This window comes from Cherax quadricarinatus, chromosome 35 (assembly GCF_038502225.1).
Source record: "Cherax quadricarinatus isolate ZL_2023a chromosome 35, ASM3850222v1, whole genome shotgun sequence".
Lineage (NCBI taxonomy): Eukaryota > Metazoa > Arthropoda > Malacostraca > Decapoda > Parastacidae > Cherax > Cherax quadricarinatus.
In genome coordinates this window covers 11811486-11838901 of record NC_091326.1, presented here as the reverse complement: position 1 = coordinate 11838901, position 27416 = coordinate 11811486, and the positions used below count along the sequence as shown (strand labels likewise).

General features: G+C 37.6%; 2 protein-coding genes across 7 annotated transcripts in view; one reads left to right on the top strand and one right to left on the bottom strand.

Moving 5' to 3' along the window:
* LOC128694982 (probable inactive 1-aminocyclopropane-1-carboxylate synthase-like protein 2) overlaps nucleotides 1-27416 on the top strand; it is a 42606-nt gene that overhangs the window by 9209 nt on the left and 5981 nt on the right. For 4 of the 6 annotated variants that reach the window (XR_008407937.2, XM_053785346.2, XM_053785351.1 and 1 more), the window contains 7 exons: nucleotides 3591-3791; nucleotides 7151-7315; nucleotides 9004-9164; nucleotides 13799-13934; nucleotides 15221-15362; nucleotides 18252-18428; nucleotides 22156-22275. Coding sequence is in view for 5 of the 6 variants with exons in the window: in XM_053785346.2 (XP_053641321.1) it covers nucleotides 3591-3791; nucleotides 7151-7315; nucleotides 9004-9164; nucleotides 13799-13934; nucleotides 15221-15362; nucleotides 18252-18428; nucleotides 22156-22275 (1102 nt within the window). In the remaining variant the exon portion in view is untranslated. Of the gene's footprint in view, nucleotides 1-1112; nucleotides 1205-3590; nucleotides 3792-7150; nucleotides 7316-9003; nucleotides 9165-13798; nucleotides 13935-15220; nucleotides 15363-18251; nucleotides 18429-22155; nucleotides 22276-27416 lie in introns of all 6 variants that reach the window. The other 2 variants (XM_053785347.1, XM_053785348.1) reach the window with 1 other exon arrangement.
* Nucleotides 24583-27416, bottom strand: part of wal (electron transfer flavoprotein subunit alpha wal) — a 48552-nt gene continuing 45718 nt past the window's right edge. Inside the window, exon 9 of the mRNA XM_053785364.2 lies at nucleotides 24583-26601. The gene's annotated coding sequence lies outside the window, so the exon portion shown is untranslated. The remainder of the gene's footprint in view (nucleotides 26602-27416) is intronic.

Genomic DNA, 27416 nt, shown 5'->3' with positions numbered 1-27416 from the left:
GAATTGCCTGCAACTAGTGGTGATGTGAGTGAATTTAAGGCCAGCAAAGGTTGGTTTGAAAGATTTAAGAATCGTAGTGGCATACATAGTGTGATTAGGCATGGTGAGGCTGCCAGTGACTCTCAAGCTGGTCCTAGTGGCATTAAAAGAAGGGAAGTAACCCCAGAAGAGGACTTGCTACCTCAAGTCTTATTGGAAGGGGATTCCCCTTCTAAACAATAAGTTCGACACTCCCCTCCTCCCATCCCATCAGTCATCACCAGATCTTCATTAAAGGTAAGTGTCATGTATTCTATTGTTAGTAGAGTACTACAAACTGTGCATGTCTTCTTCAGTTTGTGTGCATTAAACTTAATATTTCATGTGGTAAAAATTTTTTTTTCATACTTTTGGGTGTCTTGCACGGATTAATTTGATTTCCATTATTTCTTACGGGGGAAAATTGATTCGCTTTTCGATAATTTTGGTTTACGATGAGCTCTCAGGAACGGATTAATATTGCAAACCGGGGGTCCACTGTACTCTCACTAGTCCATCTATCCTCCAATAGTTGTTTATATCTTACCCTAACTGCCTCCTCTTTTAGTTTATACACCTTCACCTCTCTTGTTGCTTCTATTTTTCTTGTATCCCATCTACCTTTTACCCTCGCTATAATATTTTTTAAAAAATATCCTCTCCCTATTCACTAGTATAGTCAACACAAAGATCAATTTTTTTTTTTTTTTTTTTTTTTTTTTTTCTCTCCTGCTGCTGCAGGGAGAGGTTGCAACATGAACTATCTAGGTTAAAGCCCCAAAAATCAAGGTGGATAAATAATCATGTACAACATTTGGTAGTTCAGAGACTACATGTAGTATATCTTGCCTGCACTCTCTTACCTTGAATTCCCTCTTGGCTACTTGTCTTAAACTGTATTTACCCCTGGTCATATACACAATCTGTTCTTAGTTTCACCCCTTAAATTCATATCTTCTGTAGGATACAGGTAAGTTTGCAATATGCTCCTTTATACTCAGCCCCCCCTCCCCCCAAAAAAAGGATGTTAATCAAATAGGAGAGGACTCCTGGTAAATCCTGTAATAGCCCTATTTTCTTCTGATGTATTTCAGGTACTACGTTAATACCTGTGGGAAGCCTCCTGTATCTGTATCATCTATAAGGGGAGATAGATTATGTTCCTTGCTGTCTTTAGCGAAATCTGGTAAGAGCATGATTCTGGTAGTTAAAAATGGTATGATACCAACAAACTGTGGAAAAGAATGCTTGTGTACAGTTCAGAACATTTAGTAAAGGAAACGTTTTGCCGTAAGTGGCTTCTTCAACCCTCAAGGACTGAAGCTTTTCCATTAAAAAATGTCCTGAACTGTACAAAGTGTCCTTTTCCACACATGATTCTGGTAGTCTAGTGTTGAGGATTTAACTTCTTCACTAAAGCTGGCTTACTAACTCCTCTAAGGTGGGTACAGATATTTGGAAAACTTGTCTTGAATATTTATGTATAAATTAATATCCTTGACTCCCATAAAGGGCTCTTGATACAAGGAACCAGAATTTTGGAGTTGCCTTTGGTTCAGAATTGATTACCTCCCATTTTTCAGACACTGCATAGCCCAAATGGGTTTTAAGCTTCTACACAGACATGACAATATGTACTATAATTTAGGATCATGATGCATCCCCACTTATGTTGATGTAGAGGCTACACTGCAAAGTTGATTTCATTCAAGTTCACAGTATATTTTAGTAGATGGTTACCCCTATCCCTCCAAACCTGGATCTTTTATGTGGCACTCTCTTCAAGGGGATGGGGAAGTACCTTGATGTTGATAAAGGGCTATTGATCTAAGGAATTGGAATTAAATTTCCCTAGGATCAAACCTAATTTCTTCCAATTCTCCAGGTGTGCTGCGAGAGAGGATGGGTTTCCCCTATTAACTCGTTGCTATGTATGAAGAATGGTTGTGCACTCTCACCAGAATTGTTCTAAGCACCCAACTTTCAAGATACCTAAAATTTGCATCGACTTGATGGGTGACATTCTCATTTTCGTTTCATGGTCACTCGTCTATAATTAGAAGATGAGATAAGGTTTCGTTCGGATTTTTAACCCCGGAGGGTTAGCCACCCAGGATAACCCAAAAAAGTCAGTGTGTCATCCAGGACTGTAACTTATTTCCATTGGGGTCCTTAATCTTGTCCCCCAGGATGCGACCCACACCAGTCGACTAACACCCAGGTACCTATTTGCTGCTAGGTGAACAGGACAACAGGTGAAAGGAAACGTGTCGAAATGTTTCCACCCGCCGGGAATTGAACCTGGGCCCTCTGTGTGTGAAGCGGGAGCTTTAGCCACCAGTAACTATTGGAAGACAGGTGGACTAAAGAGAGCACTGGTAATGAAGTCAGAGATATGGTGTAGATTTTAAAAAAGTATGACAAAGGGACAAAGAGAATTTATTGCTCTCAGAGACTACCCTTTGTAGGAAGGTGCCTTGACCCTGCTGAAGGGCTTTCTCTAATAAATAGGAGGTACTAGCCCCATGATATAAATCTAACTACCTATCAATGCCCAGGCATTATAGTACCCCTTACCATCTTAGCACTTTCTCATGAAGATAATTCCTTAATTGCAGTTCACTATCTTGTTGTCCAATGATACTCTTGCTGAACCTCTGTCTGTTGTAAATACAGTACTTAATGAGCCTAGATTCTTATACTCGTGGGAAAGCACTAAACTCATAGGGGTCTGACAGTGCCTGTTAAAGGGCCTAGAGCATTCCATATTATAGTGTAAAATTTTGGCCTTGCTCCATGGATTCTCTAACCAGATCAGCTGAGCAGGGAAAGGAGAAGTTCCCATTCTTTATAACCCTCGTAACCAATCAAAAGTCTCACACATTCCAAAAACTTACCTTGCAGCATTGGAGAAAGCTGGAGAGAAATAGTATAAAATACTAATGCTATGGATAAAAACACAAGTGCAGTATAATGCAGTACTTCATTGACAGTGTTTCACCCACACAGTGGGCTTTATCAATGACAAACGGATCTACCTGGGAAGAAAAGACATACATATAGACAGTGAATGGAGTGCCATGAAAAGTCAGGCAAGGTATGTTGAAGCTGGCTAAAGACAAGTTAGACAAATATGTGGCAGAGCAGAGATTGTATTTGGGAGGACCTGCCTAGCTTGTGCCAGTAGGCCTGCTGCAGCATTCTTCCATACTATGTCCTGTTGCTATGTGGGATGGCAATAAAGAAGTTACCTGGTAAGAGGCTCAGCTATGTTGTAGGAGCAGTTGTTCTGGTCAAGCTTGTTCAGTATGCTGGTTAGTGATGATTCCGGAATCCTGTGTTTTGCAGTCTTTTAACACTGAGTTTTGTGCCAGATCTCTCTGCAGATAGATCTGTTTGTGATTTGAAAAATCCTAGTGTGTAGGTGAAATGTTTTCAATAAAGGATTGCATTATACTGCATTTGTCTTTATCCATTGGAAGAGTTGCATGTCACTGAGTTACCAAGTGTAATACAGTTTATTTATCCATGCATACACATGCTGCATTTTGTACATGTCTATTTTTTTTAAGGGCATCATCAACTTTGGCCAAGCTATCAATCAGCTCATGGAAGAGGAAGTGTTGGCTCGAATAAACATGCCAGACGCACTAACCCTGACAGCTCGTCATCAGTACTACTCTGATCCTTCTGGCATACTTGAATTACGGAAAGCCATTGCAAACTTTCTTACTCGCCACCACAAACCAAGCAAATCTATTAATCCTGATAATGTAAGTTTTAATAAATCATGATATAGTTTTTACATTAAGCATTACAGTACAATAGTTTGCTTCCCCCACTGTTCACAAGGGATGATTTTGACTAGATTCTCACTTCGTGACATTTTGGATACTAAACTTGTATTTACCATACTTAAGAATAGGTAAAATACATTCCAGCCCCCAGTAGCCTTTGCATAGGGACAGAATTATTCTATTTTTTGTCTTATATTGATTGTTTTAATGTGTCCTCTTATCAGAAATATCGTATTGATTTCTCATAGCATACGATATATTTATAGTAATTATATTTATTAAAATACAGCAAACCCACAATTCATTTATAATAATTAAAACAAGTACATAAATGTTAAATAAAACTTGGGAAAATACAACAAATATAATGTAGTATGCCAATAGTATTTATTTGTCAGATATTTCATGGGAGTTCAGTGCATGAAAAGTCCATTTACTATTTAAGGCTAGCTGGGGCTTCCTTATTTATAGTAAACACATATTTTCAAGTAACTTGTGCATGATCATGGGCAACAAAATAATAAAGGATATTCGTACATAGGTTATGTTGTGGATGCAAAATTTGGTAATGCAGCAAGATTACAGATTTACGTTTGTTCTGTTGTGCATTTGGAGTTTTAAACTGAAGTGGACCCCCCGAGTTTCGTGATTAATCCGTTCCAGAGAGTCTGCCGAAGGACGAAATTGATGAATGGCGAAACCATTTTCCCCATAAGAAATAATGGAAATGAAATTAATCCGTTCCAGACACTCATTTTTTTTTTTTTTTTTCCCCAAATTAAATAAAGATTTACATACAGAAATCAATGAGAAATCAAGTACATACATATATATAAAGTAATATTAACATTACTCTTACATTTACTGAAGACTTCTGGGTGGATGGGAGGAGGGGAGAGGATGAAGGTGCACTATTGTTTGGAAGGGGAATCCCCTTCCATAAAGACTTAGGTACCAAGTCCTTATCTGGGGTTACTTCCCTTCTTTGTTTTTTAATGCCACTGGGAACAACTTGAGTCACTGGACCCCTGTTGCACAAAATATCTCTCCAGAGAGCTGTTTCTGGTGTTTCTTTAAAATTTCTTTAAAATGGGACACAACATTGCACATGTTTCCAACATGGCCTGTAACAGCTTTGTCAGGGTGAAGTTCATTCATAAATGTTTGCCCTTCAGTCCACTTTGCACAAATGTCCTTAATCTTTGAAAAAGACACCTTCCTCCATCTCTTCCTCCTCTGAAGCAATTTCCTGAGCCGTAGTCTGTTGCTTGTTGCAGATGAAGGTCTTGCAGCTCTGTAGTGGTTAGCCCTTCATCATGGTCCTCCACCAACTCTTCCACATCTTCTAAACTCTCATCCAGTCCCATGGAATTCCCCAGTGACACAATACTTTCCACAACTGGCATAGGTTCCTCAAGGTCAGCCCCAAATCCTTCAAAGTCCCTCTCTTGTACACATTCTGGCCATAATTTTCTCCAAGCAGAGTTCAGAGTCCTGCAAGTCACTCCTTCCCAAGCCTTACCTATAAGGTTTATGCAATGGAGGATATTGAAGTGATCTTTCCAGAACTCTCTTAGGGTCAATTCAGTGTCTGAGGTCACTTCAAAGCACTTTTGAAACACTGCTTTGGTGTACATTTTTTTGAAGTTTGAAATGACCTGCTGGTCCATGGGCTGGAGGAGAGGAGTTGTATTTATTAGGGGGCAAGAACCTCACTGTGATGAAACGAAACTCCACCACCATTTGCTCTTCCAAGTCTGGAGGATGAGCAGGAGTATTGTCCATTAGCAGGAGGCACTTGAGTTCCAATTTATTTTGCAGGAGGTATTTCTTCACACTGGGGCCAAACACTTCATTAAACCAGTCAAGGAAAATTTCCCTTGTGACCCATGCCTTACTGTTAGCCTTCCACATCACACACAATTTACTCTTGACGACAATGTTTTTCTTGAACACACTGGGGTTTTCAGAATGATAAACCAGTAAAGGCTTCACTTTGCAATCCCCACTAGCATTACTACAAAACATGAGTTAGCCTGTCTTTCATAGACTTGTCCTGGGAGTGCCGTTTACTCCTGTGTGATGTAGGTCCTCTTTGGCATTTTCTTTTAAAACAGGCCCGTTTCATCACAATTGAACATTTGTTGGGGTTTGAATTTTTCAATGTCTACGTACCCCTTAAACTCCTGTACAAACTTCTCAGCCACCCGTTTGTCTGAATTTGCAGCCTCCCCATGCCTTTTCACACTGTGTATGCCACTACGCTTCTTTGATCTCTCAAACTAGCCTTTGCTGGCCTTAAAATCACAAACATCACCACTCGTTGCAGGCATTTTCTTTACAAGGTCGTTATGCAACTGCCTTGCCTTTTCACACATTATTGACTGCATAATACTATCTCCTGCCAACGGTTTTTGGGTAATCCATACCAGCAATAACCTCTCCACTTCTTCGAGAGTTTGCGATATTTTTTTTTTTTTTTTTTTTTTTTTGTCAGCATATCTACCCCTTTTGCAACAACAGCACATTTTATTTCCTTTCCCTTCATCACGATCAAAGTGATGGTTGAATGGGGTTTGCCATACATCCTGGAAAGCTCTGTAACACACACTCCACTCTCATATTTTTCTATGATTTCTTTCTTGAATTCATTCGTGTTCCTCACTTTCTGTACCAAGGGCTGGCACTAGCTTTCTTCGGGCCCATGGTGACTTGTTAAGCAATTGCAAGCACAAAAAACAATGGATTATTATGAAATGTATCATATGAACCCATGGGGTGATGGTAAACAATGACACACGGAGTTTGAATGGTGCAGGAGACTGGCTTTGTATGCGTGCTAACGGCAAACACGTACCGGACGGTCGCCGAATCACTAACTGCAAGGATATATTTTGGTGAAAAAAGTTGCCAAAAGTCAGATTTCAAGAAAGTTGCAGCTGCCGAACAGTGGGGGTTCACTGTAGTATGTTACATTAATGTAGTGAGAAAGATAAAAAAAAAAAAAAATGAATTGCCCTTGTAGTAGTGTATAAAAATTTTAATTTACTGTACCTCAGTTTATACAAATTTGAGCTTGATCATTATAATTATATATAAAATCCTATTAATAGAAAACATGCATGCCATCATTTTCTTGATTTTGTTTTTAAACATGTTAAATAATGTATGGCTTGCAATATTAGATAGAAAGTGAACTATGTATCTAAAAAACTTTAAATTTTCACATAATTTAAATCATTGCTTGGTTATTCCTGGTAATATATTAATGCACTCAGTATTAATTTGCCTGCAAGACACTTGCATCATTTTATTATTGTAATTATTCTCCCTAGTTAGTAGTGATGAATGGGATAACAGCGTGTTTGGATGCACTCTCCCATACACTGTGTGATCCTAATGATGTGGTCATTACTCCTACACCTGTTTATGGTCGCATCTATACAGATTTCTATGATCGTTCAGCAGCTACTGTGGTGCCACTTGTCTGCACACAAGAGGTAAGTTAATATATATGCTAACCTGCATTAAAGCCAATGAAAATATATATTTTTATTCATTTATATATATTTAGATACATTCGTATAGATGAAATTTAATACAGCCTCTCCTCACTTAACGGCAAAGTTCCGTTCCTAAGACCACGTCATTAAACGAATTTGTTGTGTAGCGAGGAGCAGACTATTATGGTACAGTAGTGGTTTGCGTCAACCATCTTGGGTATTGTTTTAATGTCACTTGACTCACGAAATCGTAATGACACGATTGCAAACAAGCCATACCACGGGTGGGGTTTGAACCCGTGGTCAGAGAATCTCAAAACTCCAGACCGTCGCGTTAGCCACTGGGCCAGCTAGCTTCAGTAAGATTCATCCAGCTAGGTATATTTCTACACCACAGGATGAATCTTATGGAAGCTAGCTGGCCTAGTGGCTAACATGGACAGTCTGGAGTTTTGAGACTCTGACTGCGGGTTCAGACCCCACTCGTAGCATGGTTTTAATGTCACCTTTGCACCATTTATAACATTTCTGGTATATTTTTAAATGTTTTTACAGTAGTGTACTGTATATTGAAAAACTCAGAATAGATGAAATCAGCTCTAATATACATTATTCAGGTATAAATACTGGTCAAAGAGCCCGTTGTAATCCTGAGGTGTCGGTAAATGAGGACATCACTAAGTGAGGAGAGGCTGTACAGTATATTAAGGGGGTCAATATATTGGTTATGGGAACTTGCACATTTCTAAGTGCTTTCATAAAATTTGAAATACAAAAGACTCAATTAGTTCAAATTGTTCTAATTGTGTTTACACTCCAATGCTTGTCATCTTGCATGCATTGTTCACTTATGGCCATTGACCTGTCCATGCAAATAAACATGGGTTGGTTGTGTTTGTAGATTTACTACAAGTTGATGTATAGCATCCATCTAAGGAGGTGCTACCATCCAGCCATATGAATGTGAAATGAAAACCCGTTGCTTGTTTTACACTGGTAGTTTTGTTGTAATATGACAAGTAAATCTTGCTACAAAAGCCAATGTGGGGTAACCAAGAATATAATTCAGAGTTGGAAGGAGGAGGTTGTTGAGGTGATTTGGGCTTTCATGGAGACAAGGAACTTTTAATGGATGTAATGTTGGAGTGTGAGCAGGATAAATTTTATCAAGGGCTCCAAAGAAACCAGTTAGCAAACTTTAGTTTTGGAGATAAGGGGTGTGCCTGCACTCTGAAGAGTGGGAATGATGCAGTCAGAGGGGTCAGTGGTGATTTAAGTGAATATTGGTGACTAAGAAAACACATTCACCAGCATCATTCACCTACATTGCCTTGGCAAGGTAACTAGTAAAAAAAAAAAAAAAAAAAAATCTTGCTGTAAAACTGTTTTTGTTATTTTGGTATCTATTGGATTGTGGCATCATTGATTACAGCAGTTATTCTTATTTAGACTCTTATATACAGTAATTCAAATAATAAGTATTGTATGAGTAAAGGGAAATTAACTGTATACCCTCAAATTTTTCATCCTTTATGAAAATGTAGGCTTAAAAAAATTTCATTGCATTTTGTGTCTTAGAGAATAATTTAGCATCCTATTTCTGTTTTAGTTTTTTTTTTCTAAAATTTCTATGAAAAACGTGCAGTGGTATGAAAAGTGTTAATAGTTAAATGTTCTTTCATCAGGATGACTTTGCCTTACACACAGAAGAATTAAAAAAGCTCATCAAGAATGTAGAGAACAAGGGTCGGTGTGTTCGTGCATGTGTGATTTTGAATCCCCATAATCCACTTGGTCATATTTACTCCTCTAGCCAATTGAGAAACATCATGGAAATATGTGCACAGTAAGTTGTACCTACTAATTCTATATCTTTGCAATTTAATCATTGTTTAATTGTCAAAATTACTTGTTACACTCTGCTAGGGACTCCCAAACTTATAAAGAAGTCACATTAGTGGTGCTTAGACTTAAAAACTACAGTAATTGTTCATAGGAGGGAATTTACTTTCCTATGTATCATTATATTCATGGGGAAGTGTTAAACCTGTTGGGGGTCATTAAGTGACTAGGGGACTGGAAGCCAGTTAGGTTTGCTCCAAGGAAGGGGAGGCAGGCCCACTTCCTTGGATCAAAAGTTCCTCACTAGCATCAAGGAACTTCCTTTGAGGGATACTTTTCTGTACAAAAAAAAAAATGGTAAAATTTCTGGTCGTTTCACGTGTAAACAGTAGGGCAACACTTATACAGCAGGTTAGGTTCCAGACTACTGCTGGAAAGCAGACATTACCAGAAAGCAGCACACCATTTTTTCCACTTATAAATGCATATAAATGCCAGATAACAAGTTTACACCAACACATACAGTGGAACCTTGGCTTACGAATTTTATCTGTTCCGTGACCTTGTTCATATCCTGATTTGTTCGTATGCTGAGTCAATTTTCTTCATTTAAATTAACTGAAATGCAATTAATCCGTTCCAGCCTCTCGGGAGGCATGACAGAATAATGCTGAAATCAACTCTATGGCTTAGTTATCTATCACAATTCATCTAATATGACATAAACAATATTAACAACATAGAAACATGATATAGTATACTCTAGAATGAATAAAATAGGCTATAATATGTCAAGTGATGGTGACACCAGCAGCGGCAGGAAGCATCCACTGTTTACTCTCCCACTCTAGTATCTTCCCAGTCCATAACCCCACACCTAGCTTGTGTTTATCTATGATTAGTGGTGAGGTTGTTACATATGTAACCACAGGTGTGGTCAAGACAGATGTAAATACGTATAGGTGAATATATGATCACTGTGGCCACGGTGGTGGTGGTAGTGGCGGCCAGCTGCCTCGCTCTGCTGCTGCCTTAGTTTCTCTAGCTTTTTTTCATAGTTTCTAATAGCTTCCCGAGCTTCTTGCTGATTGTACGCAAATACTGTCTCTTTGGGTGAGGCATTGTGTAAGAAAATGTACAATATAAGACAAAATTACGCATCCCAAGGGTCTGCTGCGGTCACTCAGAGCAGCACATATCCTATTCCTTTTGACCCTTGGTTGGCACTAAGATAGCTGTGGTCATAGCAGCTGTATCTACAGCCACCCAGAGGGTTACCAATTTGTATTTTGAAGCATTTGACACAAAAATATGAAAAAAATTACCAAAAATGTCTAAAAATGACAACGTATTATTATTATTACTGTTATTAGTATTATTATTATTGTTATAATTATTATTCTTAGTACGTACGTATTATTATAATTATTATTAATACATACGTATTATTATTAATTTAGGGAACTGGAACACAGATCCAATTCCCTAACAATAATAATTATAATAATAATAATAATATAATACAATAGAATAATAATACAATATAATAACATTAAGAAGAAACTTCAAATGGCTGCCAGTAGTTGGCACCACCATCAGCAAAACATTGGTAACCACCACTTGTACACTTTTCACCTGTCTAGACTTAGTAGTCTATTAGTATCAGGTTAAGTCTGCCCGAAATGCCTCGGCATGATAGTGGCTTTCTTTGCTCCAATTATATTATGAGATGTAAGCACACATTGTAACCTTTGCAAATAAATAAGTATTTTATTTATTTATTTAAGGAACCTCCCTTGAGGGGGGAAATTCGCATCCTGAAATTTCCTTCGTATCCAGAAGCAAAAAATCGACCGAACGACAGTTCATATCCTGAAAAATTCGCATGGTGGGGCGTTTGTAAGCCGAGGTTCCACTGTATTAAGTTAGCAATAGAACTAGGTATTAAAAACGATAAAAAGTATAATACACAACACAGTGCACCCATACTTGCCTTAAAATATTTGTGGTCTTAATGTAGGGTGAGAGGTGAGTTTTATTTGTATGAAGTCGAGTTTGGAAGGTATGGTAGCCAGCCAGGTCAGCCCACCCCAACCCACCCACATGTAATATGCTACAACATTTAATTAAAGCACCCCAAAGTGATAAAATACATATACAGTACATTCATTAATTACCTTAAAATATTTGTAGTTTTAATGTAGGGTGAGAGGTGAGTTTTATTTGTAGGAAGTCAGGTTTGGGAAGTATGGTAGCCAGCCAAGGCAGCCCTCCCCACCCCACCTCACCCACACATAATGTAAACATACCAGGCTAACACGTCTGGTGTTCGTTTATACATGTTTGTATTGTACCATAATACAAACACTTTACATTGTGTACAAGTTGTCTCCACGTTGATACAGTAGAATAAATAAAGACCAACACTTCCATTCTCATTTAATTTTTAGAAGGAATGATGCTCTAACAAATTATTATTACAAATTTTTATTACAAGTTGTTGTTATTACCAGTTATTATTATAATAATAAGCTCTAAACCCACAAGGGTCATGAATAGCTATAGAGTGAAGGCATACGAAAGGAATAAATTTCTAGTTAAGTTACTGGTGTTTGACTAGAGAAAACGTAATTCTTTGACTTTCCTACCAAATGCTGGGTAAACAAATCTCATATTTGTCAGTTTTTATACTGTGGGTATATGTATCATGTTTATATAGTACGTAGCATGTTTATTATATAATTTTGATAAAATATCATAGGTGGATTAATGGAAATGTGTATACGTATTAACCTTTCGACTGTTTCGGTCGTATACATACGTCTTGCGAGCCACCGTGTTTGACATACATATACTCAAAAATTCTAGTGGCTTCAAATCAAGCAGGAGAAAGCTGGTAGGCCCACATGTGAGAGAATGGGTCTGTGTGGTCAGTGTGCACCATATAAAAAAAAATCCTGCAGCACGCAGTGCATAATGAGAAAAAAAAACTCCGACCGTGTTTAATTAAAATGCTGACTTTGGTCTATTTTCGTATAGTATTTAGGGATGTATTCTCATTTTCTTCATCTCATTTGATAGAATGGAGAACATATTATAGAAACAGAGGTGATTTTGAATGGTTTTACTATGAAAAGAACCTTGAAATGGAGTTCAAAGTAGGGGAAATGTTAGATTTTTGCCGATGTTCAAAAGGAAACAAATGATGTCATTGTCCAATAAATGTCCAAGTAGCCATTCTAATATGCAGTCATGAATGGGTTGACATTATTTGTACAATTATTACAATATTGCAGTAGTCTGCATAACAGTAAATCTTCTATTTTTTGTTTGATTAAAAATTCAAAATAGAAAGCAAGAGTAATATCAGAGGGGCCTGGAGATGTGACTGATGAACAAAGAAAATGTTATTTTAGAGCCAGGAATGTCTGCATTGTTCATTCTGGACCCTATTTTAAAATTGGCATATTTTTTAATTTGCGTGAAATTGGCCAAATTGCAAATTTCTGGCCGTATTATTGGGTAGTTGAAATCGGTAAATGGGCAGTTTCTTGTACTCGATCGATAGAACAAATGGAGTTCTAAAGAAATAGCTATGAGTTTGGTCAATTGGAACAATGGAATTTGCTAAAAATAGGGCTCAATTTGGGCAAAATCACCGATTTGTAAATATCGCCGAGGCCGCTAACTTCACGAGAGCGTAATTCCACGAGTTTTCCACCAAATTTAATTCTTTTGGTGTCATTACCACCGGGAAAAGATTCTCTATCATTTCATAAGAAAATATAATTTTTTTTTTTCCCCAAAAAAATTTTTCGACACCAGGAGACACCTCAGGATTTGGGGTTGTGATAGTCAAGGGGTTAACTTACTATACGACATTTAATGTGCCCAAGAGATTATATGGCATCGACTAGAGAGAGAAACTTTGTGATTTTAATGTGTACCTGCATGCCAGCACAGTGTGTAAATATATTTAGGTACAGGTTCACATGAGTATAATTATCATATGTACATAGTACATATTTTCATATAGTCGGACTCGAGTCCTGGAAATGGGAAGTACAATGCCTGCACTTTAAAGGAGGGGTTTGGGATATTGGCAGTTTGGAGGGATATGTTGTGTATCTTTATATGTGTATGCTTCTAAACTGTTGTATTCTGAGCACCTCTGCAAAAACAGTGATAATGTGTGAGTGTGGTGAAAGTGTTGAATGATGATGAAAGTATTTTCTTTTTGGGGATTTTCTTTCTTTTTTTGGGTCACCCTGCCTCGGTGGGAGACGGCCGACTTGTTGAGAGAGAAAAAAAAAATATAAAATATGCAATAACTTTAAAACACTTGAAATTTTGGAAAATTTCTTGATATAATAGTGTTGTGCTCACGGAGAATGTAAGCAGTCTGGGTGGGGTGTGCCGTATTTGAAAGACCACTCACCGTATAGCAAATTTTGGTTATAATTTGAAATCGCCGTATTAGCGGAACGCCGTAAAGCGGGGCCCTTCTGTAACGGGATTAACAGGGCAAACATTATTGAGTCCTATGTGCATTATTCATAAGTGTTTATATCTTGGTGTTCATGAGATGAGGACCTTCATGCACTAGTGAACTATCTCTTAAGTCTTGTGACATTTCAGGCATGAAGTTCACGTGATCATTGATGAGATTTATGCATTTTCAATACACGACAAAGATCAAACTTTCAACAGTGTTCTGGGATTCGAGTCTCTACCTGATGCACATCGAACACATGTTGCTTGGGGATTTAGTAAGGTGAGCTGTTTGGCAAGTAATTGACTTTGTATTATCAGGCTTTTCACTATTAATTATTGGTAAATAGCCATATTAAAGGAATAAACTAATTAATGGTGTATACTGTATATTGATCTGGGTCTTGCATCATTCCAACAAATTTATGCTGACCTTATGGTATCAGGCATAAGTTTGTTAGCTGTCCCACTTCATGTACAATAGGTTGAAATATGAGGAGTGACAGGTATGTCTGATTCAAGCAGGATTCATGGATTCATTGAAGTTTGTCTGGAAAGGTAATTTATCTGTCCACAACTTTTATTATTGTGTAATCATTTGGGAGCTTAGGTTGTTAATCTGCATTTTGCTGTCTAGCTTCTAGACCACATAAGTTGAGAGTTCTCTCAGGGCGACAAAAAATATTTTAAATCTCTCACTGTGCAATGAGATACCATAGAAGAGGTGGTGAAATTTCAACCCAGTATCTGTTGTCGTGTGGTGGCCAGAATTAAAACTGTTCTCTGCTCAAGGCAATGCATATTTTCATGAGTTTTGCTATGAATTACATAATAAATGACTACTGTAAAACATAAGTAGTACAACACAGTAATAGCTGTTAGTATATATAAAACACAAATAATAATGAGATAAATTGCAAAATTTATTTTTATTAGAGGAAAAACATCAGTTTGTTGCTGGATAAACGTGTATTTTTTGTGCATTTGTTCATTGCTGTTAACAGTACAGGCAGATGAACCTGATACATTACAAAATAGGTACAAGTTGTCTTGTGGTTTTTTACCTAAAATGTACGTACAGTGCTGTATTTGAAAACCATGAATCTCTCAAAATCTGTCTTATGATTATAAAATGGTGAATTTTTTTTATATTAGAATGAAAGAATATAGCATCAGGAATGCTTTTAGCTGTACTGTATTTGAGATACCTAAATCATTATAATTTTTTTTTTTTTTACCTATATGCTGGTAGATGTGGAAATATTAAGGCCTCTTCTTAAAAAGAAATAATTCTGAAACTTAATTGAGCCCTTGTTGAACATGAAAAGGTAACACACAATGAAGTGAAGGGGCTTAAAGCAGTTACTAGTATTGCTATGAGTTGTGAAGTGTCCTTTATACATGCAACAGAAGTGGATTTTACAAATTCGGTAAATTATTTTTCTTTAGTAATCGTTATCTTAAAAAAAAAAAAAAAAATTGTGCCAGTGCCATATTTCTTTTACCTTCCTGTATATCATTTTTAAAATTATCTAACACCTGCATATTTAACAACTGTGGTTCTCTCAGGATTTCTCGATTCCTGGTTTTCGACTAGGTGTGATCCACAGCTTGAACCCGTGGGTCTTGTCATGTCTCCGAACATTATCTCACTACCACTCCTGTCCTCAACTTACTCAACATGCTGCTGCTACTATTATTAATGATATAGGTAAGTTTGTAGTTCTTCAGATGCATTCTGTTATAGATACCATTTAGTAATGGAATATATCTGTAATAATTAACATACTGGAATTCAGTACAGTAGCCTATACAATAATATATACAGTGGACCCCCGACATTCGATGGCATCAGCATTCGATAAATCCGACATTCGATGAATTTTAACGCAAAAATTTCGCTTCAACATTCGATGGAAAACCCGACATTCGATACGATTCATACGAGACGTGTCCATGTGTGGCCTGAACTGCACCGTGTGTGCCAGTGTTTACAAGCCAGCCAGTGTGTGCGCATCTAAGGATACATTCGGTACATTCCATATTATCCATATTATCACTGTTTTTGGCGCTTGTTTCTGCAAAATAAGTAACCATGGGCCCCAAGAAAGCTTCTAGTGCTAACTCTTCGAGAAAAAAGGTGCTAATAACTATTGAAATGAAGAAAGGGATAATTGCAAAGTACGAAAGTGGAGCGCGTGTGTCGGAGTGCATGATTTGGTAAAGAAATTGCCTGCAACTAGTGGTGATGTGAGTGAATTTAAGGCCAGCAAAGGTTGGTTTGAAAGATTTAAGAATCGTAGTGGCATACACAGTGTGGTAAGGCATGGTGAGGCTGCCAGTTCAAGTCCTAATGGAAAGGGATTCCCCTTCTAAACACTAGCACCATCCACACACTCCCCTCCTCCCATCCCATCAATCATCACCAGATCTTTATTGAAGGTAAGTGTCAATTATTCTATTGTTATTAATCTATTGTTATTGTAATTATTCTATTGCATTAAACTTAATATTTCATGTGGTAAATTTTTTTTTTTTCATACTTTTGCATGCCTTGCACGGATTAATTTGATTTCCATTATTTCTTATGGGGAAAATTAATTCGACTTTAGATATTTTCGACATTTGATAGCTCTCAGGAACGGATTAGTATCGAATGTCGAGGGTCCACTGTACACCTACCATCCGACTTACGACCTGCTCGACTTATGACCGTGTTTTTTATGCCAAATTTCTGAGAAATAAACTACTATTTGTGTTGTACACAGTGTTTATCCTAAACCTTACAGTATAAAATACAGTACTAACAGCATAAAAAGTAAAGTAAAACATGAAATACCAAAATAAAGCAATAAAGTCATTACAAAAATGTGATGTTGATATTCAGTAGTAAAGTTCGACTTATCCATTTCGACTTACAACCGGTTTCTCGGAACCGAACTCGGTCGTAAGTCGGATGGTAGGTGTACTTTTATATGATTATGATTACTGATATTATTATTTACGGGGAAAGTATTAAACCTGTAAGGATCATACAGTGCCTGTGAAATGGAAGCTAATCAGGTTTATAGGAAAGGGGGGAGGGGGAAGGTCAGGTCTAATTCCTTGGATCAAGAGCCTTCACCAGCATTAAGGGTGTAAGGGTCATAGTGCCAAGGGAAATGGGTGAGTCAGGTGAAGTGTCATGCTGTAGTGCTGTTCATTGAGTCACGCTTTCTGTGTGAGTCTCATCACCTCATCATAACACTGATAATAGTGGTTCATCTCATAACCTCATTTTCATTGCACAAGTGTCAGTGTTGGTACTGATGTGGCATAAATATAATGGTGTTACCAACAGATATGATAAAACTAATTGCTAAACCCAAAAGGGTTATACAGTGCTGCAGTGTGTTACTAATAAGCAAAAAATTAAACCCATGAATGATAGTGACAGTTGTGTATATTCTTCCTTGCAAACAGTTTCTGGAAAAAAAAGAATAATACAGTAGGATCCCCATATATGCAAGTTCAGTTTCTGCAGTTTGTTATTCAGTCTACCCTGACCTGAAAATAACACTTAATTTTGCTTCATAATGTTCGCAAAACACAAAAGCCATGATGGTGGCAGTTCTTCAAAGTCTAAGAGAAGTCGTGAAGTGCTTCCCATCATTAAAAAAAAAGTGCTAATTCTCCACTTGTTGTGCATAATTTATCAGCTAAACTTGTATCATAGGTATATATGTAAACGAAAAACGACTTGTATACAGCGGACCCCCGCTTTACGATCAGCTCCCAATGCGACCAGTTATGTAAGTGTATTTATGTAAGTGCGTTTGTACGTGCATGTTTGGGGGTCTGAAATGGACTAATCTAATTCACAATATTCCTTATGGGAACAAATTCATTCAGTAATGGCACCTGAACATACTTCTGGAATGAAATATCGTAAACTGGGGGTCCACTGTATAGGGTTTGCTACTATCCACCATATGTCTTGGAATGTATCCCCTGCAGATATGGGGGACTACTGAATATGTTTTGTGGAACAGGAAGCAGCATATGAACACAAAGATGTTAGTACTTTACAGGCAGTAAGAGCAGGGATATATTCTACTTAACTTGACTAAAACTACATATGAATTTTGACAATTATGAACTAATGGAGAGTGTGTAACTCCGTGGGCAAATTGGAGACTAGGACTTGGTGTGCAAGTTCCAAACTTTATTTATCAAAAGGATAATTTCATTTCAACCAAGAATTTGTGCTCAAATCAGTGAAAATATCAGATAAAGGCTAAGAAATCAGGTCACTCCTTGCTGTGAATAATGCTTGAGTTTTTCCTTCGACCTGAAGAGACCCATTTAACTTGAATCAAAAATACTGTCTGGATACATTGTACATCTTTGTTCATAGTAGTTTTACCCTCCTTTGAATTGTGATGTTTGTGCACTTCTTGAAAGATGGCTAGGAACTGAGGGACTGAAATGACCAGTGTGAAGGGGGAAAAAAATGTACATAATAGGGAAAAAAAAAAAAAACTACTGGAGGTAGTGAAGACAAAAAAAAAAAATCTTAGAGCTGAGGGTTTAATTGAATTAATATGTTTTGTTTGAACAGAGTGGTGTGATGATTTCTACATTCCCACAAACCAACAGAGACTTTATACAGCATACCACAAGGCTCGACAGCGTCTACAGGCTATGGGAGTAGTGACGAAGAAAGCTACGGCTGGTCTTTTTTTATGGGCTAACATGCAGGCTTTCCTCCAGCCTTGTACTAAGGATCGTGAAATGGGTGAGTAATTAAGGAGTTTTGGGAGAATTTCACACCTTTTAATTGCTAGCCAATGATATATTACAAGTACAGTATGTAAATTTCTAAACCATCAGTGAAGGGCTTTGAAACATTGACATTCCACAAATTATATTGCAGGATAAAAGAAACTGCATTCTGCTCTAATTGAAATTATTATAGCATGGGATGGTATGTATTTACAAGGCAGTTGAAAGCATAGAAAAGAGCAAGGTGATGAGTGTAAGAGAAGCTCTTAAGAAATTTTCCGAATGAATGTCAGATTGGAGATGAAGTAAAATGTATCTAGATATTTAGGAGTGGATGTGTCAAGTGTGTATAAAACAAGGTGAATCATAGACTAGACAGAAAAATGTCAGATGCAGTTTTGAGGATGTAAAAAAATGGGAATGTAGAAGAGTACGGTGGTGTCAAAACCTGTGTGTTTGATTTTCAGCAAGGAGAAAGCTGAAGATCTTTTGCTTAGTGTACAAAATAAACATATGCAAAACTAAGGTGGGAAAAATTAGATGTATGAAATGTGTAATTTGGAATGGAAGAGGGGTTCTTATGCTGTAGACATAAATACACTAAAATTTAGGTTAAAATTTGAGTTTAAAATATGAAAATAGATAAGGTATCAATGGAATGTAGGGTACAGTGTTAATAAATGAGGTAAACCAAGGATGCTGGTAGCAAGGAGTGGTAATTGTACAATTCCCCCCCCCCCCCTCCCCACACACAAACCAGCCGTATCCCACCAAGGCAGGGTGGCCCAAAAGAGAAAAAGCGAAAGTCTCTTTAAATTTAGTAATTTGTACAGAAGGGGTTACTAGCCCCTTGATTCCGGCATTTTAGCTGCCTCTAACAACACGCATGGCTTACAGAGGAAGAATTCTGTTCCACTTCCCCATGGAGATAAGAGGAAATAAACAAGAACAGGAACTAGAAAGAAAATAGCAGAAAACCCAGAGGGGTGTGTATATATATACTTGTACATGTATGTGTAGTGTGACCTAAGTGTAAGTAGAAGCAGCAAGACGTACCTGAAATCTTGCATGTTTACGAGACAAAAAAAAAGGACACAGCAATCCTACGATCATGTAAAACAATTACAGGCTTTCGTTTTACACTCACTTGGCAGGACAATAGTGCCTTCCTGGGCGGTTGCTGCCTACCAGCCTACTACCTATGAAAATTTTGCTTATGTTTTAATAATTTTTGTAGAAAGAGCTATAAACTTTACAATTGAAATTTCTTCTTTCTTTCAACACACTGGCCGTATCCCGCCGAGGCGGGGTGGCCCAAAAGGAAAAACGAAAGTTTCTCCTTTTACATTTAGTAATATATACAGGAGAAGAGGTTACTAGCCCCTTGCTTCCGGCATTTTAGTCGCCTCTTACAACAAGCATGGCTTACAGAGGAAGAATTCTGTTCCACTTTCCCATGGAGACAAGAGGAAATAAACAATAAGAACTAGAAAGAAAATAGAAGAAAGCCCAGAGGGGTGTGTATATATGTGCTTGTACATATACAGTGGAACCTCAAAAATCGAACTGCTCCCAACACAACCAATTATGTAAGCGTATTTTTGTAAGTGTATTTTTAAGAGTCTGAAATGGACTAATCTAATTTACATTATTCTTGATGGGAATAAATTCATTCGGTAAAGGCACTCGAACAGACTTCTGGATGAGGAAAGTTCGATATTTGAGGTTCCACTGTATGTGTAGTGTGACCTAAGTGGAAGTGGTCAGACTAGGTGGGTCACTGGTCTAAGCTGGGCAGTAACACGGACCTGCCTCGCATGGGTCAGTAGGCCTGCTGCAGTGCTCCTTCTTTCTTATGTTCTTATGTTCTAAGTGTAAGTAGAAGTAGCAAGACGTACCTGAAATCTTGCATGTTTGAGACAGAAAAAAGGACACCAGCAATCCTACCATCATGTAAAACAATTACAGGCTTTCATTTTACACTCGCTTGGCAGGACGGTAGTACCTTCCTGGGCGGTTGCTGGCTACCAGCCTACTACCTAAGCAAAATTTTCATATGTTTTAATAATTTTTGTAGAAAGAGCTATAAACTTTACAATTGAAATTTATTTGATTTAATTTGAATTGGTTTTATTCTTCTATTTTAAGCAAAATGAATGTATAAATACAATATGTATATGATAGATGGTATAGAAATACTGGTAAATTGTATTGATATACACAAGCAGCAGTTGGAAACTTTTATGACAATGTTTTGCATGGAGAATAGGCTTTTGTCAAGTCCTGAGTAGGCAAAACCTTGTCTTTTACAGTACAGTGGAACCTCAAATTTCGAACATATCGCTTATCGAACTCTTCGAAAATAGAATTAAAATGTGGAACAAATCTGTGTTACTACTTTATATAAACACAATATTACTGTGAATATATCACCATTAAGATTTTTCCCAAATATTATGCATGCCAATTCTAAATTATGATATTTGTAATTGTAGATTTCAGGTACGTCTTGCTACCTCTACTTACACTTAGGTCACGCTACACATGCATGTACAATCATATATATATATATATATATATATATATATACACACACACCCCTCTGGGTTTTCTATTTGCTTACTAGTTCTTGTTCTTGTTTATATCCTCTTATCTCCATGAGGAAGCAGAACAGAATTCTTCCTCCCTAAGTCATGTGTGTTGTAAGAGGTGACTAAAATGCTGGGAGCATGGGGCTAGTAACACCTTCTCCTGTATACATTTTAAATTTAGTAAAGAGAAACTTTCATTTTTCTTTTTGGGCCACCCTACATTGGGGGGGATACGGCTGGTGTGTTGAAAGAAAGATTTGTAATTAGTCATATTCAAGAAAAAGTGCTGAATCTGTAAAGGGGTATCATGTGTAACACCTGAGAAATGGGAGGCTTAAAAGTCATTACCTGTTGTCTATCAGAGATTTTATTCTTTCTATTAAACAGTCAGAAATATAAAATTAATGTTCACTGGCTATTTGTTTATCTGTTTATCCCCAACTTATTTTGAGCCATATATATCTTAAATATGCAGAAATATTTTAAGTAACTATAGTTAAATCTTTAGGATATTTGCTTAAACTTTTGAATGTTTATTGTAATGTAGTTCTCTTTGAGGATGCTCTTTTGTTTTAGGAGTCAGCCCCCTTAACCCGTAAATGGTCCAAACATATATACATTTTTACCGCTAGTGCCCCAAACGTATATATGTTTTATCTGTCATACATTCAACAATAACATGATAAGCCCGAGTCACGTAGACATGAGAGAATGGGTGTGCGCACTCACTGTGCGCCATATTAAAATATTGGGGATGCCTGGGTACCATATGCTCTTTTTTTTCCTATTAAAAAGCAATTTTTTTTTTCTCAAAAAATTTGAGGCACTACGGGAGAGAATGTATATATACGTTTGGACCGTTTACGGGTTAAATGACAAAATATTTTGTTCAGCACATTTCTTCTAACTTAAAATTTCAATAAAATTTAACCTTTTACTTATTAAGATTTAGCTGTTGGTTTAAAGACCCATCCATATACGTATTGTTTAGATTGTTACTATTTGTAGGGCTCTGAATGATTACCATATTACTAGCCAAATGCACAAATTTATGCATTTATAGCTTACTGAGTTATGTTAGAGACATACCATAAAAGAAAACTGTATTACAGAATTCCGTTCTATTTTACTGTTGCTTTTCTTTAACAGCTCTGTTTATGGCTTTGGTAAAGGGAGGCGTTTGCATATTACCAGGCCAGAAAATGCACTGTGCCAACCCTGGCTGGTTTAGGATAATGTTTGCTGTGCCTGAAGAAACACTGGACAAAGGTCAGTGCAATGGGTAGAATCAGTTTACTTACAGCTTGCATGTTTACTCCAGCATATACAGTGGACCCTCGAGTTTAGAACCTATCAACTATCGAACATTTTGAGTTTCGACCGCTTTCTTCGAAGCAATTTTGTTCCGAGTATCGAACTCTACCCGTCTTTTGAACCACCGAGTACCGGACCTGTCTGCCAACCTGCTCTGTCCGCGTCCCCACGCAGGCGTCATGAGCAGTCAGGCTTTGTTGATGCTTGAATGGAAGAGTTGGTTGATGTGGAATAGTTGATGGAGGACCTCAGGGAAGAGCTAACCACTGAAGAGCTGGAAGAGCTTCATCTGGAACAGTATCAGACCATAGCTCAGGAACTTGCTTCAGAGGAGGAGGAAGAGGGAGTGGATGAGGTGCCTTCTTCAAAGATTAAGGAGACTTGTGCCAAATGGAATAATGTCCAAATGTTTATGGAGAAGTACCACCCTGAGCAAGCTGAAACAAGCCATCTTTGCAACAAGTTCAGTTACAGAACCATGTCCCATTTTAGGGAAGTCTTAAGAGGCACCAGAAACAGAGGACTGTGGACAGTTATTTTGTGAGACAGGGGTCCAGTGACTCTCAAGCTGGTCCTAGTGGCATTAAAAGGCAGAGAAGGAAAGTAACCCCAGAGAGGGTTTTAATACCTAAAGTCATTATGGAGGAGGATTCCCCTTCCAAACACTAACCCTAACTCCCTCTTTCTTCCCTATCTTCCAGATGCCATCACCAATCTTCAAAAAAGATAAGTAAAAATGTTATTTATATGTCTGTTTAAATTTATTACTAATTGTACTATGTACATATGTGTATGTTCTGTGTATGTAAAATGATAATGTAATCTCTATAAAATGAATTTTTTTGTGAATATTTTTGGGTTTCTGGAATGGATTAATTGTATTTCCATTATTTCTTATGGGAAATATTGGTTCGACTTTCAAACATTTCGACTTCAGAGCTAGCTCCTGGAACGGATTAAGTTCTAAACTCGAGGGTCCATTGTACTGTATAACAATGTATGTGTATTTTTAGCAAACATGATTAATCCTTATTTTTTTCATCTGAACTGGCCCCTCTTTACCATTATGTTTGCTTGAGAATACCTTTTTTTAGAGTTGACCTCAGCCTTCAGTGACTATGCAAGTCTGTTCAACAAAAGCACCAAAGTTTTTGGATAGTATAACTCATTGCATAATTTTAGTTTCTTCTTGTGGGGAGAAGGGACATATATCTCCACTCAGTCCTGTGCAACAATAAATTGGCAGAACCTCAATACAGGTCGGTCATCATTAACCCTTCGACTGTTTCGGTCGTATATATACATCTTGCGCGCCACTGTTTCTGACGTATTTATACACGTAAATTCTAGCGGCTTCAAATCAAGTGGGAGAAAGCTGGTAGGCCCACATGTGAGAGAATGGGACTGTATGGTCAGTGTGCACCACATAAAAAAAAATCCTGCAGTGCGTAATGAGAAAAAAAAACTGACCATATTTTTGGATTAAAACGCCAACTTTGAGGTGTATTTTTGTGTAGTATTTATCGTTGTATTCTCGTTTTCATGGTCTCGGGTGATAAAATGGAAAACATATTACAGAAATAGAGATGATTTTAGTTACTTTCACGATGAAAACAACCTTGAAATTGAGCTCAAAGTAGCGGAAATGTTTGATTTTTACCAATGTTCAGGAGTAAGCAAATCACACCACACGTCCAATACACTTCAACTGGGAAGTCTAATATTCTTTCACTAGTGCACTGATATTATTTATACCATTTTTACAATAATGCAGTAGTCTGCATAACAGTAAATTTTGTATTTTTTTGTATGAATAAAAAATCGAAATAGAAAGCAATAGTAATATAAGAAGGGCCTAGAGACATGACTAATGAACACAGGATATGTTATTTTAGTGCCAAGAATGTCTACACTGTTTATTCTGGACCCTATTTTGAAATCGGCATCTTTTTTAATTTGCGGGAAATTGGCCAAATTGCCAATTTCTGACCACTTTATTGGGTAGTTCAAATCTGTAAATGGGTGGTTTCTTGTACTGGACTGATAGAAAAAATGGAGTTCTAAAGAAATAGCTATGAGTTTGGTCAACTGGAACAACGGAATTGGCCAAAAACAGGGCTCAAAGTCGGTGAAATCGCCGATGTGCATGTCGCCGAGACCACTAACTTCACGGGAGCGTAATTCCGTGAGTTTTCGACCAAATTTCGTACTTTTGGTGTCATTACCATCGGGAAAAGATTCTCTCATTTCATAAGAAAACAATTTTTTTTTTTTTTCCAAAATTTATTGACATAGAATGACAGTTTCAGAAAGGGGCCTGCGACAGTTAAAGGGTTAATCTGGTTCCATTACTAATCTGGCATTAATTTCAGCTAGCATCTCTATTGATAGGTTAATTCAGTTGACAGGTGAACTGCTGAAAGGTCTAGAGCAACGCAATTTTATAAGGGAACAAAAAATAATGAACTTTTACATGCTGGATTAGTGATGGCTGTACTACATAGGCATATTTGAGTCACTGTAACTAAGAGAAGGATCTCATTGTGCCCCCTCCCCCTCCCACATCAATATTACTTGACTTTAGCTGAACACCCTCTAGATGCTGTGGAGCTGGAGGTTAACTAACACAGGTAAAGTTTGTGTTGCCCTGAAGCCCTAGCTCAAACTAGTACTCTGGGAACCAGGCTGTGTTTGCTGTACTTGTACTACTGGTATGTGTAATTTTTCTTTAACCCTTAAACTGTCCACACGTAGATATACGTTCACGTGTGGCAGGCTCCGAATGTAGATCGTTTTACTTTTTCATTCCTTCAAATTTGGTACGATAGGCCTGAGTTGCCTATACATGAAAGAATGGGTTTGTGCACTCAGTGTGCGCACTATGAAAAAAATCTGGGAGCAATTAGTACCTTGTGGGAGCACTAGTTCAACTGAGCGCCAGCTAGAGCAAATATCGTGGCAAACGCCAAGGATTCACTGATGCCATGTCATATTAACACTCGCATTTTAAGAGGAAAGTAAAAATAGGTTAGATAAATGCACAAGTGGGTGTGGGTGGGTGAGTTGGACCTGACTAGCTTGTGCTACTAGGTCAGATGTCGTGCTCCTTCTTTCGTTGGATGTGACTTGACTAGGTGGGTCATTGGTCTAAGCTGGGGGTGACATGGACCTGCTTTGCATGGGCCAGTAGGCCTGCTGCAGTGTTCCTTCTTTCTTATGTTCTTATATATTTGGCTGGCTGGCTTTGGCTGTCTGTCTGTATCTGTGTATCTGTCTATATCACTGTCTATTTGTATCTCTGTCTCTCACATTTACTCATAAATACAGTTATTATACATAATGTAAATTACCTAGGATAACCCACAAATTCCAGGCCAAGTGCTATATAGTGTTTTTAGATATAAGACATAAACATGACGCAAATAATAGCAGTGTCACTTGCTCAGCAATCAGGGAGCGGCCCATACACCACAAACCAACAGGTTTACTAGCCGCTTCCTGAGACAGAGACCAGCAGATGGAAAGACAGATAAGCAGAGCTAGGCAGACAGATAGACAGATGTACAGATAGACTGACACAGAGACATTTTGTGTGCAAGAGTAAAAACATATAAAGGCAAGGTTCCCCCTCCAGCAGCACACATTCATCAAGTTTCACTGTTATCTGATGCTGTCTTAACACAGTTATTCAAGTAGCTCCTATTACACTCCAGGCACACAAAGACAGAAAGACAGATAAGCTGAACTGGACAGATAAGCAGAACTAGGAGGAGAGACAGACACAGATAGGCAGACAGTCAGGCAAACAGATACTTACAGACACAGACATACAAAGACATTTGTGTGCAAGAGTAAAAATATATAAAGGCAAGGTTTCCCCCTTCAGCAGTGCACATTCTGACCCTTGTCATGACACCATGCTTCAAGGAGGTTCAGACTCCAGTATGTCTAAAACATTGCTGGGGCCTATAAATACTTTGTATATGTTTCTAGACAATAGTAAATGACCAGGGCAGGTGAAAATGTTCACCTGTCAGTGTGATTGTTACAATTTGAGTACTATTTCAGTACATAATATTAGTGTCAAAACAAAGATTGGCCATGAAATCACAAGAACTATTATAAATTGTAATTATCAAAACATAAAAATTATATAAATTAAAATAAAAACGAGAAAAAAGGCAAATCGGCAACACTTCTGCAAGCAGTAGGACTGGATGTTGCCGTCAGGTGAGGATCCAGAACCAACTTCACGGTCTTGTATCTCGGTAAGTACTGGCCCTAAAAAAAAATTTTTTTTGGCATACCACACAGAAAATACCCCTCTTTAATTTAAAAAAAAAAAATTATTTTTCAAAATATTCTGAGCGCCAAGCAGGTGAACATAGATCTACATTTGGACAGTTTAAGGCTACAGATTGGCCATGCACTGCCAATTTAGGGCTAAACTCAAATGGGGTCACCTAGCACCACCATATATGGGGGGGAAGGAAAAATCTAAACTAGGCAAGTCCATACAGTACCTCAATAACATGTGTTTTATGGAGTATCGCATCTTGAAATGACTGTATTGATGTAAGATTTCCCTGTACAGAGTGTTAGACAAAGCCATTGAAAAAAATAAGAAACTATTATTTGTACCATTTTGTGTAGCCATCAATCTCACTTTGAAATATATTTAACCCGTAAACGGTCCAAACGTATATATACGTTCACTACCGTACTGCCCCAACTTTGAGAAAATTTTTTTTTGTTTTTTATTAGGAAAAAAGAGCATATGGTACCCAGGCATCCCCAATTATATTAATATGGTGCACAGTGAGTGCTCACACCCATTCTCGCATGTCTAGGCGACTCAGGCTTATCGTGGCAATGTTAAATGTAGGGCACACAAAACGTATATATACGTTTGGGGCACTAGCGGTAAAAACGTATATATACGTTTGGACCGTTTACGGGTTAAAAAAATAGTGTACATATTGTTAACCCTTTCAGGGTTGACAGGCCCTCTCCCAGACTTGTTCTCAGGGTCGAAAAATGTTCAGAAAAAAAAAAAAAATTTATGAAAAAATACTTACCAAGATATGGAGGCGTGA